At 39.8% G+C, this 15632-nt stretch overlaps 1 protein-coding gene across 2 annotated transcripts in view; it reads right to left on the minus strand.

The window, feature by feature from the left end:
* Positions 1-2001: 2001 nt before the first annotated feature.
* neurl1b (neuralized E3 ubiquitin protein ligase 1B) overlaps positions 2002-15632 on the minus strand; it is a 59284-nt gene continuing 45653 nt past the window's right edge. For both annotated transcript variants that reach the window (XM_082178348.1, XM_082178349.1), the window contains exons 3-5: positions 13882-14583; positions 10351-10473; positions 2002-2979 (exon numbers count right to left, since the gene is read on the minus strand). In XM_082178348.1, coding sequence (XP_082034474.1) covers positions 2732-2979; positions 10351-10473; positions 13882-14583 — 1073 coding nt within the window. In that variant the 3' untranslated portion in view covers positions 2002-2731. The remainder of the gene's footprint in view (positions 2980-10350; positions 10474-13881; positions 14584-15632) is intronic.

Below are 15632 nucleotides of genomic sequence, written 5' to 3' on the forward strand. Positions count from 1 at the left end.
CAAGATGGTGGTGTGTGTGTTTCCGGTAAGAGAAACACTAGATGGAATCCGGTTCAACTTATTTATTCAAAGGGAATTTGTATACGTTGATTCACAAATGTATGTGTGGTCCATAATCATCTACGCACTGAGAAAAAACATATACATTGTTGGACAACCGACCAGCCGGCCTGATTTGCAACTCAGCTGCCGATTTTGCATGTCCACACCTGGCCGAGCCGAGCCCTGCACAACACCAATGACTCAGGGGGCGTGGTTAGGGCTTTCTCACATATACAATAATGAAAGTATGTTAAAATTCATGTTTACAATATAATCTTGAATCCTGAAGGGCTTGTATTCGCTATAACAACCGCCTCGCTCTACATTATCCCACTTATTACATGGCTACCTACCAAATAAATCAATAATTTTACACAAAATATTTACACAAAATATGAGTTTATTGATTTAAAAACGATTGTATTGCTTCCGCTAAAGAAAATAGTCCGTTCCGTCTCTATGGTTAGAATCCTGCGTCCATAGCAACGCTCTGTTTATCATGGCAACGGTGTGTTATACTTCGCAGCGTCTGTTATCAAGAAATAACACACCGCATTATACATTAGAATTCAACCAAGCCATGTAATAATTGTTTATATTTGAGTCCTTTTCACGGATAAATTGCGCATATGTGTCACTCGTACGTGTGTCTCGTCGTCACATCCGTAAATACTGTAAAGTTGCTCCCGGCTGCTGTGTGTGTGTGTGTGTGTGTGTGTGTGTGTGTGTGTGTGCGCGCACGCACACATGTGTGTGAGAGAGAGAGAGAGAGACAGCTGATAATAAAAGAATCATCATCAGCTTGGCTTCAGGAGATGGAGAGAACTGAGGGATTTGAAGTGTTGTAAAGCGAGGTGGAGATGATGGTGTTTTATTCCTCAACAGGAGAGTAAGTGTGTTATTGAACAGATAAACTGTCATATGTGTCTCTAACAGAGTTCACTGTAAAGCTTTATCTATTGTGAAGTTCAGTTCATCATGGTTGTTGTGCTGGAGTTTATTCTCGAGGAATGTATCGTGTTTATTAATGTGTAAATCTACAGTAACGTCTTCATCTAGTCAGCTTGAGATCTTTCATCTGAACTGGTTATTTCTCTTAAGACTAGCAGTGAATGTTTGATGAGCAGGAGGATAATAATATGCCTCACCCTGTTTCACCTGCTGTACACATTTCTGCTTCAGTAGCCGAACCCCCATACAGTTCAGTCACACAGAGCCGAAGCACAACCAAAACAATGTTCTTCCACAGAATGAATGCAGTTTTTGTTTTTTAACCACTAGAGGGCCAAAAGTCACAATGATCTTTGTTGTTCTCTGTATGTCTGGAGTGTTACAGTAGTTTTGATTTTATGTCTGATTTATTATCTAAGAAAGCTTTTGGTTGCTTTTGTAAAATTTGATTTATTGATATTTAATGTTTCTAATCAACTAAAGGATTCTGTAGAGGAATTGTTTCTATAATGTATTTTTTTCTATGCCACTGCAAACACAGGGCATTCATTCAGTTTCTCATTGCAAGAAAAGCACATAATAATAATAATGGTGCATAACCTTCAGAACTGTGGCCAGTTTTATTGACAATAATATTAAACTCATATTCAACCATATAATTGATCATAAGTTGGTGTCAATCATTGGCAGATTTTCTATCTTACATTTTGTAGAAAACTTACAGTGATGATTTATGGATGGTAATATATGCTCCATTACATGAGTACTTGTATTTATGTAAATAGTTTTACTCTGTCTCCCATCATCACCATTGCTGTTTACTTCAACATTACTCTTAAGTTTAATGTCATAATTAAGTATATTTAAGTATAAACAGCTGTGATCAATAATAGCATCTGTACATTTATTTGTATTTAGAAGGGAATTGATTGTAATTTCTACAGTATTTTTGTTTTTCTAGCCTGCTTTTTGTTTGTACAGTCCAGAAACAAACAAAAAAGATGACTGTAAATAATAAACCTGTTGTTTAATGTTATACTGATCATTGGACAAAATGTCAAGGTAAGGAGAAAATAACAGATTTTCCATGTCATCATTTCCAAACATTAAATACAATACCACATCACTCTATTATATAAACCACTGATTTTTTTTCTTCCTTAAGATGCGGTCGTCCAGGTCCACGTCTGAAACCACTTCAGTCAGAAGGACAGATGTGTTTAGTGCTGAGTTTACCTTTAGTTATAAGTGCAACATATCTCCAAACCCTTCAACTCTCATAATGCAAATCTTTCTTCACTTTAACACAGCAATCAGAATGTCAAGCAATAGCATATAAAATCATATTTGTAGCACTGTGTATTATTCACTTACACATTACAACTTTTTATCTTGAGGTCCCACTGAATTACTTCTTAACTTACACCTATGCAGTAATAAATCTCAGATATGATTGTCTAATCCATTAGCTGCAGCTTTAGGAACAATAAACACTGTTAAAGGCACTCGAGTATCTGATCAGAATCCTCAGGATTAATCCTCATAAACCATAAATCATCTTCAATTACATTTGGCTTCAGCTGATCTGCGTTTAAAATATGAGGCGAGAGAAATGCGGACAAGAGCTCAATGCTACACAAATCAAAGCTACATACACAAATATATTAAATACAAGTTTAGTCCAGATATTCAACCACAGCTACCGAGTTTTGCACCGATAGAAAATGTTCTAGAACCTTCATGGCCTGTAGGTTTTTATGACGTCCTTTATGGGTCTCCGGCAGATCGGACAGCACGCGTTGATCTGTCTCTTGAGCCTCAGTCCGCAGTCGTTACACAGACACATGTGTCCACAGGTGTAGATGACGGTGTCCACCTCCTGGTCGAAGCACACGGTGCACTCGCTGCTCTTGATGCCCAGAGGAGCGTCTGATGAGGACAGAGTCGGGGACACGGGAGGACTGAGAGGAGAGCTGGGAGCCGTCACTGAAAAACAACATACTGTAATAAACCTTCAGCGGTGGGAAAGAGCACACAACAGTACCTCTGGATGTGACAATAACAAATCATTTAAATACAACTATATATAGCACCAGAGGCATTTAAATGCTTGTTAGTTTTGACCAAGAGGTGTCTCTAACACCAAACTGATCTGGTGTGGTCAGTGTTGGGTAACAATTACACACATAACGTTTAGTGTCAATATGTGAAATCTTTCTGAGATACAACAGCAGCGGCAGTTTGGCATTATGCCATCAAATTTGTTGAATTGAATTGAATTGAAAAACTTTATTAATCCCAGTAGGGAAACTAATTTGCTACCAACCATACAGCCATCAGACACGATACACAACTAACAGACAAGTACATAATTCTGGATTAATAGACGACTACTAACCTAAGCGCTGATTACGAGACACAATTTGAGAGATTCATTTTCACAATCAACAAATACTAAAAACAACACTTTAAGAGACAAGAATAATACTCAACAATCAGCAATGTTGGTTAAAAAATCTGACCGCTGCTGGAACAAAAGACCTTCTCATGCGCTCACTAGAGCACCGTGGCATTATCAGTCGCTCACTAAAAGAGCTTCTGAGACCTTTAAACAAATTGTGCAGTGGATGGCCTTCAAAAAGCAGGACCATTTTTAATTTGGAACTAATCCTCTTCTCAACAGTAATCTCTAAAACATCTGGATTAAGACCAATAACTGAACCTGCTCTCTTGATTAGCTTATTTATCCTATTTTTGTCCTCAGCAGATATACTGCCCCCCCAGACAAGTACAGCATAGAAAAGAACACTGGCTAAAATCCCTTGATAAAAGACATTTAAGAACTTTGTGCTTATGTTGAATGATCTGAGTTTTCTCAAAAAGAAAAGTCTCGACTGAGCCTTCTTCATTAAAACATTAGTATTCTCTTTCCAGTTTAGTTTGTCATCCACATAGACACCTAAATATTTATATGACTTCACAATTTCAATCACCTGACCATTAATTGTAACTGGAAGGACCTTCTCTTTTTTCTTTCTAAAATCAATCACAAGTTCCTTAGTTTTCCCTACGTTCAATTTCAAAAAATTTGTCTCACACCAGTTGTAAAAAGACTGCACCTCCCTTCTATAGGCAAGATCATCATCCTGATTAAGTAGACCCACTAAAGCAGTGTCATCAGAGAATTTTTGTACCCAGCAAGATGATTGACTATGCCTATAGTCAGCAGTATAAAGTGAAAACAAAAATGGGGATAAAACTGTACCCTGAGGTGCTCCTGTGTTAGTTAGAATAGTATCAGAATATTTGTTACCGATCCTAACAAACTGTGGTCGTGCTAACAGGTAATCTAAAATCCAAGAAATGGTTGTGTTATGTAATTTAAAATCAATTAGTTTACTAGCTAAAATGTGTGGCTGTATAGTATTAAAAGCACTCGAAAAGTCAAAAAACATGATCCTAACGGAACTGGCAGTAATTTCAAGATGACTGTAAATGTTTTGTAACATATATAGTAGTGCATCATCTACCCCCACACCCTTCCTATAAGCAAATTGCAAAGGATCCTGAAATGCAGACACCTGCCTTGTCAGATGATCTAGTACAACCCTCTCAAAACACTTCATAATATGCGAAGTCATAGCTATAGGTCTCAAATTAGAAAGATTGTTAGCCACCCTAGCTTTTTTGGGCATAGGGACAAGACATGATGTTTTCCACATAACCGGGATTTTAGCGGAAGACAGAGACAAAGAAAATAATGAATAAAGGACAGAGCACAGCTGGTCAGCACACACTTTTAGGGTACGAGGATGAACACCATCAGGGCCTGCAGCCTTATTTGGTTTAGTACGCCTTAGCTGCTGGCGAACCTCTTCAGCGTTAAGAATAATAGCAGGACTACAGTCCTCAGAGCTGCTTTGCCTAAGGTTTGAAATAACATTATCATGAAGTGATGAAAAATCTAGTTCATCAAACCTTGCAAAAAAAGTATTGGCATCATTTGCCTGTAGACCCAAATTACATAAACTGGGTCTACTGGTCCCATATCCAGTAATAGACTTCATACCATTCCATAGCCCTCTTGTGTTACAGGACATGTTTCCTTCAACCTTTTCCTTATACTTAATTTTGCTCTGTCTAATAATGACTTTTAACTCTCTTTGAGCATTTTTAATTCTTTCTTTGTCACCACTATAAAAAGCAGATTTCTTTTTATTTATAGCTGCCTTAACTTCTCTGGTCACCCACGGTTTGTTATTGGGAAATATCTTGATCAGTTTACAAGGGATTATAGACTCAACACAATAATTAATATAACAAGTCACTTTTTCAGAAATACTATCCGGATCACAGTCTCCATCAAAAAACACAGTCCAGTCTGTGCATTCAAAGCACCCCCTTAGTGTTTCACAGGCATCCTCTGACCAGATGTGCACAGTCTTTGACGTTATCGGCTGTTTCCGTATCACCGGGGTGTATTTAGACGTCATAATTATCAGGTTATGGTCCGATTTACCCAGCGGTGGAAGCGATTTAACAGCATAGCCATCCTTAACGTTCGTATAGAACAAGTCAATAGTTTTGTCCCCCCTCGTAGGACATGTCACCATTTGTTTAAAAGACGGCAAAATAGTGGAAAGAGAGCAGTGATTAAAGTCCCCGTTTATGATAACCAGCGCGTCGGGAGAGGGGCGCTGTAATTCATGCGCAATTTTCGAAATAGTCTCAGTGGCAGATTTCCCATTACCCGAAGGGGGAATATACACTACCATAACAATGACATGGGAAAACTCCCTGGGTAAGTAGTAAGGTCGACAGCTTACTGCAATAAGCTCAATATTCGAGTCACAAACTCTCTTTTTTACCGTAACATGTTGAGGATGACACCACCGGTCATTCACGTACAAGCAGACACCTCCACCTTGCTTTTTACCAGTGTTTGCCTGATCTCTGTCCATCCTATGAAGTGCGAAACCTTCCATCTCCACATGAGAATCTGGTATCCTGTCGGACAGCCACGTCTCGGAAAAACAGAATAAACTGGTCTGCCGGAACATACGGTCAAACTTCATACAAGCTGTCAACTCATCCGCCTTGTTGACAAGGGAGCGGACGTTCCCCATAATAACCGAAGGTAGAACAGGTTTGTATCCCTGGCGGCGATTTCCTACCCGGACACCTCCTCTGCTGCCCCTCTTCCTTCCTTTAGCCCTAGGCTTAATATCTGTCAGATCAGCATCTTGATCCAGTGATCCTGGTACAGAATCACGCAGTTGAAGAAGCTCATGCCGGCTGTACGTTATGAGAGGCGGGCCAGGCTCTCTCATCACCTGGAATGTTGATGTTGTTTGTGCGGCTTTCCAAACAATCAGTGTCCACAGCCACAGAAGGCAAACAACAGTACGATTGTTGAATACAAACATAATTATGTCGTCAGGGATCGATCACGCTAATAATCCAGAATTAAAAACTTCCGAGGAATAACAAAAACACATAAAAAACACAGATGTTCTGACACAATGGTAGCAGAGTCGCCAGCAAGGGGGCGGCGCCTCCGATAATTTGACCCTGTGTGTGACTTGATGTGGTGTACAATAATGGTTGCGTCATCAACACGAAATCTATACCTTTTTGCCAGCATGGTCTGATGATGATCTGACTCGAATCTGGTGGAAATCGACAAAAGGTTCGAAAAAGTGTCGGACAGGAAGTTCGGCCGACTATAACAAATTTGGTTTCTATGGTCTCGGCATGACCCAATGAATCTATTAAGACCAGTTTTATTACAATAGGCAAAATTAATCAAAAGCTATTAGCATTTTAAAAATGTCATTATAATTTTCGACCACAAAGGGACCAAGTCTCAATCGCAAGTCTTGAAACTTTTTGAGTAGCTTCAGGGAACAGTGCTGATGACACTTACTGAGTTTTGTAAAGATATGTCAATGCGTACGTAAAAAATTCCATCTTACAGCAAAATACAAAATGGCCAATGCCCAAAATGGCCGATATGGGAAAATTGGATATGCCATACCGAAACCAGTTTTGGCCAATGCATTTAGAAGTTTTTTTCTTCATATCTCCTGACCACTAGGTGGCACTGTGTCGAGACTGTGCAGATATCCTCAGGTCAAGGTTGTCATAACACACACCAAGTTTGGTCTGAATATGCTAAAGCGTTGAGGAGATAAAGCCTCACGTCCATTTCGGTGTGCTCTTCGCTTGCACGGTATTTGAGAACGGTTTGACTAATCAACTTGAAATCCATAATTTTTGTGGTCACGGTCAGAAGATAATCTGGTTCAGTTTTTGTAAAAATTTGAGCAGTTATCTAGTTTGAAAAAGTAGTTTTTGAAAAAAAATCTAAAATTCTTTTCATTTTGTTTCCAGCCCTTACGGTTAATATCATAAACAGGAGTGCAACTTTGGACAGTTGGTGGCGCTAGAGAGATTGTATTAGAGACTCCAAAATTGCTGTGGTTAATGTGCAGACGGTCCTCTATCTGTGTGCCAAATCTCACAACTTATGATCATATGGTTCTATGGGCTGCCATAGACTCATTAGTGGAAGAAGAAGAAGATGATGAACACTTACGATTACAATAGGAGCCTACGCAGCTTCGGTAAATTAGAAACATTTTTCATGAATGAAATATTTTACAATTATTAATAAAATAGTATTTAAAACTCTCTTTGATTTTCTAAACCATGAACCAATGATTTGACTGTGTTCTTAATATTTTTTTGAGGCAATAAACAACAATCCCATACCATTGCAAATAAAGTAAACCTATGAAAAAACACAATACAATATAAAAACATTGATTTATAGACATTTAGAAGCAAAAAATAATTAAATTCATATTTGTATTTATTGCAAATTTAGTGTATTGTAAAACGTTCAAATACACAAACAAACAACTTGTTTTAAGATTGTAAGGTGACTGAGTCAATCACATCATTCGCAATGCATCATGGGAGTTGAGCTCCTCTGGCACAAGCATTGCAGTCTGATTGTTAGGGTGTTCTGCACGGTTGCTAGGGTATTGCTCTGTGGTTGCTAGGGTGTTCTGGCTTGTTCCCAGTTTACTCCTGGTATTAAGATGCGCTTTGTTTGATCGGATCACAAGTGGACGAAACTAAATACAGGTGTAAACTGGTCTAAACATTATGGGAAGCGCTCTAGCCAGACGGGGTTTAAACTTCATCGGCTGGAGACCCGAGTTTGGTTAGATCGAAAGATCTGAAAAAAAAAAAAAAACATACATTCACCCGCCCATAGATCATGGTCTTTTGTCCACTTTCAACCACTTCTGTCCTGATTTCATCGAGGGGAGGGTCTATGGGAGGGTGAATGCATGGGTTTTTTAATGGGAATGTCTCTGTCTACTTGTGATCCGATCGACCAAAACACATCTTAATACCAGGAGTAAACAGGGCCAATAGTTGAGCAATGTTTAAAGTGATGCTTGGCTCAGCAAACACCACTGATAACGCTTTAATACCCTCCAACTGTTATGTGATGTCTGAAGCTTTTACCGTAAAAAATTCTCTTGTAAAACATGTTATGAAAACATTAAATGTTAGCGTGGGATGTTAGCAGTTAGAAACAAACCTCTACAGCTCTGCTAAAGTCACGAGGAAAGGGAAGTAGCGACAGATCTTTTCTTCCGTATTGTGACATGCAATCAAGTGTAACAGAGAAAGAAAAGAATATAGGGCGGGACTTGGTTGTGATTGGATGTTGAGATGTGGGCGTGGCTTTCCAGATGAGCTTACAGCAGAGCCATATAGAGAGAGAGTTGCGACACTCCCATAGACCTCCCATAGTCCTCGCGCTTTTAACCGCCTACTTCCGGGATATGAAGATCGGAATAGTTCCAAACACTGTCATTTGGGCGTTGGACACCATTCACTTACATTGCTGCGCGTCGAGTTGTTCCAGAGTTAAGTTGCCGAAATATCGACCTCTTTTGAATTGTCAACTGTCTATATTGTATCAGAGGCCCTTTGCGATGCTTATACTGGTCTTCATTTGTACATGCACAGCGTAATTATTTATATTTTATGTTGGTTGTTTCAACCAATTTTCAAGCACTGCCTGCTAGCTAACGTTAGATAGCTAGCGCGACTTCGTCAGCTAAGAGTTCGGTAATGAATCGCTACCACCTTTATAGCAACTTTTATTTAATTTAATTTTTTGGGATATAACGTTACTAACTTTTCATTATGTTATTATTGTCTTGAGTGAAGCGGCTTGTGAGAACAATGCTGGACCTTTAGGATTGTTATGGCCATCACCAGTCCTGTCTGTTTCATGGATCACCTGCCCCTGGTTTTTGTTTTTCTTGTTCACACACACAAGCACACATTTTTGTTGTCTGTCATTGTTTAATAAAAAATATTTTATTTGAAAACCTTCATTTGTATCAGCCATGCTTAAATTCGTTTTTAATCTGTTATAGTTTTGATAATGTGTATGGCCTTAATCTTAAAATAATATTCTTAGTCTTAACATGATCATGTTTCACGTTGTGGTCCTGGGGGTGGCCACTTTCATCAGAAGAAGTGAGCTAGCTTCTAAGCGAATTCTGAACGGACCGCCACGGCAGACCTCTTTGCGTGATCACGAAGGTAGGCTAATGGCTGAATCAAAATTTATAAGCAAAATCACGGGAATCAATAGCCTAATACAGCCCAGTTGTGCTAAAATAAATATCATGAGACGTCCATCATCAGATGAATGATATGGAAAAGTTAAGTTAGAGCCGCTAAAGCCAGTGCTACTACCCATGCGAACATGAACACTAAGCTTTTCCCTCCAAAAATATAGCCTAAAACTTATCTCCAAATGCAAAACTGACATTAACAAAATGCAATAATGCAATAACAGCTGAAAAAGTACTTGGGTGTGTGTTTTATTTTATATTTACCGTTCAATAATGCAATCGCTGCTGTCTGTCCCATAGAAGAACATGACAGCCAGCGTACGTTTTGGAACTATTGGGGCTTACATGAACCACGTGACAGCCATAGCGGCGACATCAAAGAGTGTCGCAACTCTCTCTCTCTATGGCTCTGGCTTACAGGAGCCGGTTTAAGAGAAATGACTGGAGAAAACCTGCATACGTCACCAGAGAGAAGCCTGATGCTTCACCGGAAGATCTTTCAGTTAAACATTAAAAACTGAAACATGCACGGATGAATCATTCACAACGAGATCATTAACATGACTTTAGAAGCAGGGGGCATTTTCACCTCATGCCGACTCCAATCAGTCATTTCATTAGCATTTTGCCTCCTCCGCGGTTCAGAAGTGAATGTGAGCTGATGAAGGAGCTTGTTGAGACTCACCCAGAGACGACTCAGATGCTGATGAGGATCTGTTGACACTGAAAGCCAGATCAGAGTCGCTGTCATCAGGCGTTGATCCCTGAGACACTGACGGGGAGGTGGGGGGGCTGGCCTGAACCGTTCCTTACGGACAGAAAGAGCAACGTTTACCACATCGACTGAACATCTGCCTTTATTATAACCACCAACAAATCTCCTTCAGCTGACTTCAACAAAACATTAAAGAATGTGTATAGATGAACTATATTACATGTATGTTAGACTTTATGTTATTACAGTTTGGTTATCAGTACAGCATACATGCCTTGCTAAAATACAATAAAATATCAGCTATGACATGATCACATGTTCAAATACTGTGTTAGCATAGAACTGTATAGCATGCTTATTATGGTCCCAAAGAAAAACAATAATCAAATGTTCATCATAATGTAATGACTTGTTCCACCACTGAAATGACTTGCAATATAAAATGCAATATACAGTTGTAATCATAATTCTATTCATAATTTTGAGACAGCCAAAGTCATTAAAAGTTGCATTTTCAGTTGAATTTGGGGAAACCACTTGAAACATGTGTTGTGTTGAGCTATTTCAATTACTTTAGTTTGATTTGATCATTGCAAACAGCTGAAAGTCTGTACATTTTACCAATAAACCTGATTTGCAATGAGGGTTGAGTAATTTCAATCACAACTCTAGCATTGCCTCTTGTTCATTATGACTAAAATTAGAGTTGTCAGCATATTCAATATCCCATTCCAGGTAGGAATATCACGTTCTGTTTTCGATACAGTAATATTAAGACATTAATGTGTGCAAATCAATACAGTTGTCCCGTGGTGTGAGTTTTATCTCTCACACATGTTAGGACTGAATGCTCCTCATCTGATATAATCATGTGGACTGAAAACAGTTTTCCATTGCATTTTCCCTCTTTTTTTCTGAATGCCATGCTGTTCTGCATCATATAATTTGACACAAGGGAATTACTTTGGAACACGGGTAAAGGAAAAGCGTCATCCTGAGGTAAAGTCGACTTCTGGACCCGTTTGAATGTGTTAGTTACGGGATGAGGAACCCTGGGAGTGTGATCTCTTTTTCCAGCAATAAAGCAGATATACAGAACGTGACTAACACACGCACAGCCGGCTCATGCTACACACATGAACCATCACTGAACTTAAGCTGGACTGACTCTGTGTTCTTCTAGATCTGCTGTACAGCAGAAACACACTTTGTTGTATTATTTTCCTGTTATCTCTGTAAAGCTGCTTTGAAACAATCTGTATTGTTAAAAAAGCGCTATATAAATGAATGTGACTCAACATGAAATAATTATGATGCTTCCATTTGTGTTATTTCATCATTTTGATGACTTCACTATTATTCTGGAAAGAAACCTAGAATCTAGATTGAGAAATTCTAGAAAGAAGACCAGAATGAATGGATGTTTCAAACTTCTGACTGGTAGTGTAAAAACATATCATGTGATAAACTATACAGTCAAACCAACATGTATTCAGACACCTTCAATATTTCTCACATTATCACAGTTTATTTGCTATAGTTTAGAAAATGTTTATAAAATATGAGCAGAACTCAGAGTTCTCAGATCGGTTGATGTTTGACTGGTTTTGTCCGTCCTTCTGTTAGACTGTCTCACACATGAATTATGTTGAATATCTGTCAGCTGTTAAATTTAACTACACAATTAGATAATACCAGTTTAGCTCAACCAATCACCAAGCAATGCTTCATTTTGTTCAGTCTGTGTGTAAAAAGAGCATTAACTATTAAAACACTTCAGCAAAACATGATCAGGTCAAAGTGTCGGAATCATTTTTGCTCCCAAATGTTTATAATGTCACTGGTAGACACTGAATGAAGAATATTTGGGTATAATATGTCACAGTTTACTTTATTTTGCTCTCCTCACTTACAGAAATAAACTATAGTGTCCTGCACGCACTAGCAAAATAAATATCACAAATTATATTGGTAACACTTTACAATAAGGTTCATTAAAGGTGCTCTAAGTGATGCCGGGAGTGTTGACATTCGAATTGTTGTCAAACAAAACGGAGACTAGCTAGACCCTCCCTCCTCCTCATCCCGTCTCCTCCCTCCTCCCCTCCCTTCCGGCATAAAGGAAAGTCAAAGTAGTCACTAAAAACAAAGTTAAGTTTTACTGATACTTCATTCAATGTGTAATGTCGCCAAGTTAGATAAATGCTTTTATATATTGCAGAACAGAATGCAGAAAAAGAGAAACATTGTCTTAAAATCGTTTCGCCACCTGAGGTTATACTATAACTATAGCTCCCATACAAGGACGCAATAATAGCAAGATAACGTTAGCTTCGCGTTTCCCAGTGAGCATAAACAACGGCGGCGGCGTAAACAAATGTAGTCAAAGTTGTCAATAGCCTATAAATGAACATTCAAATCCATAACAAACAGTGGGTGAAAACAATCATTCACACAAATTGTCGCCCTACTGTGAATTTGCTTGACCATTTACAATAGAGATTGATCGCTAGCTGAAACATATATGTTGTATTCACCAAAGCTAACGCTGACTGCATAGTTCTAGCTAATTACATCCTTGTGTTGGTTTGGCGAACATGAACGTCAATTTAGAAAGAAAAATGGATTTACCTGTTCTGCAAAAACAGAGCAACTGAATGTCGGATTGGAAGCCCTTCTGCCGGCGGAGTTCTCGCCACCTTTCGAGGGTTTTTCCGATGTAAATTCGGGATTTCGCGTGTTCCTTATCCTTGTCCCTCTTCTTTACAATTTGTTCATCGGAACGTCGTCTCTTTAGTCGTGTGTCGGCCATAATTCAAACTTCCCTCTTCATGCGTCTCTCTCCTCCACACCCCCTTCATGTGTACGCGCACTAACCCCCCAAACCACACCCCTCAAATACTTCTCTCCAGTTATTGGCTGGAGCACTGTTTATTGTGTTTCGTGGTGCGGGTGAGCCCAGTTTGTTTTTGTTGCCGTTTGTGGAGCCTGTGGTGTCTAGAGAGACCGTGTTTTTTTACAGTGTGTTCAGGGGACAGGCAGCTAGCGGATAGTGAGGAGATGTTTGCTGTATGTGACAAAAAATGTTTTGGCCTAAAAAACGCGTGACATCACTTAGAGCACCTTTAATTAACATTAGTTAATGTATTAACTAACATGAATTAACAATGAGAAATACATTTGTTACTGTATTTATTAATCTTTGTTAATGTTAGTTAATAAAAATCCAGCTGTTCATTGTTCATGTTAGTTCACAGTGCATTAACTAATGTTTACAAATACAACCTTTGATTTTAATAACATATTAGTAAATGTTGAAATTAATATTAACTAAGATAAAAAAAATGCTGTGGAAGTATTTTTCATTCTTAGTTCATGGTAACTGAGGTAGTAAACTAATGAACCTTACTGTAAAGTATTACCATTATATCTGGTGTCTGAATAATTTTTGGTTTGAATGTGTCATGTGATAAAAAAAAAAGATTCCTCATGAACTCCTACCTAATATCCTGAGTCGGTTCACGGCCCCATGGAGCGTGAAGAAGGCCCACAGAACCTGAGAGGAGTCGACACACAGGAGTCGAGCGCTCGCCCCCCCGTTGACCCCGTGATGCACCTCTCCGTTGGGCATGAAGGAGAAGCTGAGCACGTCTCCGGCCGCCGGCACTGGGAACCCCCTGTACACAACCCAATACTCCTTGCGGTCCAGAAGCACCTCCGGGTCGGCCGGCAGGTCCCCAGCGCTGAGGCTGCCGGGGTCACAAGAGGTCATCCCAAAGAGAAGAGCCCCAAAGTAAGGCAAACCCAAGTGGCCCACCTCGACGTAAAGAGTCTCGCCCACCCGAACGGGCCGGTCGCTGAACATCAGAGTCCGACTGCTGTCCAGAAAGTGTGTGCAGGCGACAGTGCGGTCGTTGGAGAGGACCACGTCGGGCCCTCGCACCGGGTGGAAGTGCAGGTGTGTGTCGAGCGGGCCTCGGGCCGGCCTGTGGACGGAGGACGAGGGCGTCGAGGAGCTGGACACGGGGATCAGCGTGTTGTAGTTGCTCAGGTGTAGCGTGGCGAACTTGGCGGCGGCGGCCTGGCTGGTCTCCAGCTGGTTGTTGCTGTAGTTGGCCGAGTCGTGGTTACTCTGGGGAAGATAGGCACTGAGTCGAGCGGCGCTCAGGCAGCTGGAGCCCACACTCTCTGCAAACGTGCTCTCTGAGAGAGGGAGAGACCATGAGTCGGGACAAGTAGGGATGGCTCAATATAGCACAATACAAAAATGCATCAATATGTATCATGGAGTGTGACAATATGTATTGTGTGTAGTTCACCCCCCCCAAAAAAAAAAAAAAAATCTGTTTTAGTGACAGCACTACATTAAACTACTTTATATAATGTTGAATATAATGTATAATAATGCACTGGGGGAATATTGTGTCCTGATAATGCCAGATGTCTGATGTTACCAGTGTCCAACATTATATTAAATATATCTAGCCAGTGACAGAGTTCAAGCATATACAAACGTGCTCTCTGGGAAGGGAAGGGAGATCAGCGAGTCGGCACAAATGAGAACAAGTGAAACCACTTCCATCTTTCTGCTCTAATAAAAGCAGTGCATATGAAGCGCCTTTACACTGTCTTCATCTTCCAGGTGATAGAGTCGTGACGTCAAACCCCGGAAGACTAATCACCACTGGTTCCCTCCTGATTTTCCTAGGGTTGTATAATGCGTTTCCTTTTTTTAATTATTTTTTTTATGAGTGAAATAAGGTCTGTTATAAACATAAGTCGATGACACTTGGACGTTTTGTTATACAATGTAAACTACACACAACCGTGCTTGACATTAACACTCACCAACAAATGTGTGTGTATTTCAGCAGTGTTGTGTAACGCAGTCACTCCTACTAGACACTTTTAATTTTTAATTCTATATAATATATATATTTTTTAATTGTAGTCTTTTAAAAAGGCATCTGAAATAATAAACTGAGTGCAATGTAGTGTAGTGTCATATCGATACTGAAATATGTGAAACGCTAATTTTCCACAGAATAGACACGATACCAGCGTCTCTCTCTCTCTCTCTCTCTCTCTCATGATCTCTCCGACACACAAACCCGCCTCTCCTCACTCACTCCAGTCATTTGCTCCGGATGAATATTGTTGTTGTTACAGGGCTTGAATTTCAGCGTGGGATTGTGTGTATTGAGCATCATTTTACTCATTCCCTCAGATTTTGTGCTTAAACCCAAAGTGTG

Source organism: Leuciscus leuciscus (assembly GCF_965113295.1).
Source record: "Leuciscus leuciscus genome assembly, chromosome: 8".
Taxonomy (NCBI): Eukaryota; Metazoa; Chordata; class Actinopteri; order Cypriniformes; family Leuciscidae; genus Leuciscus; species Leuciscus leuciscus.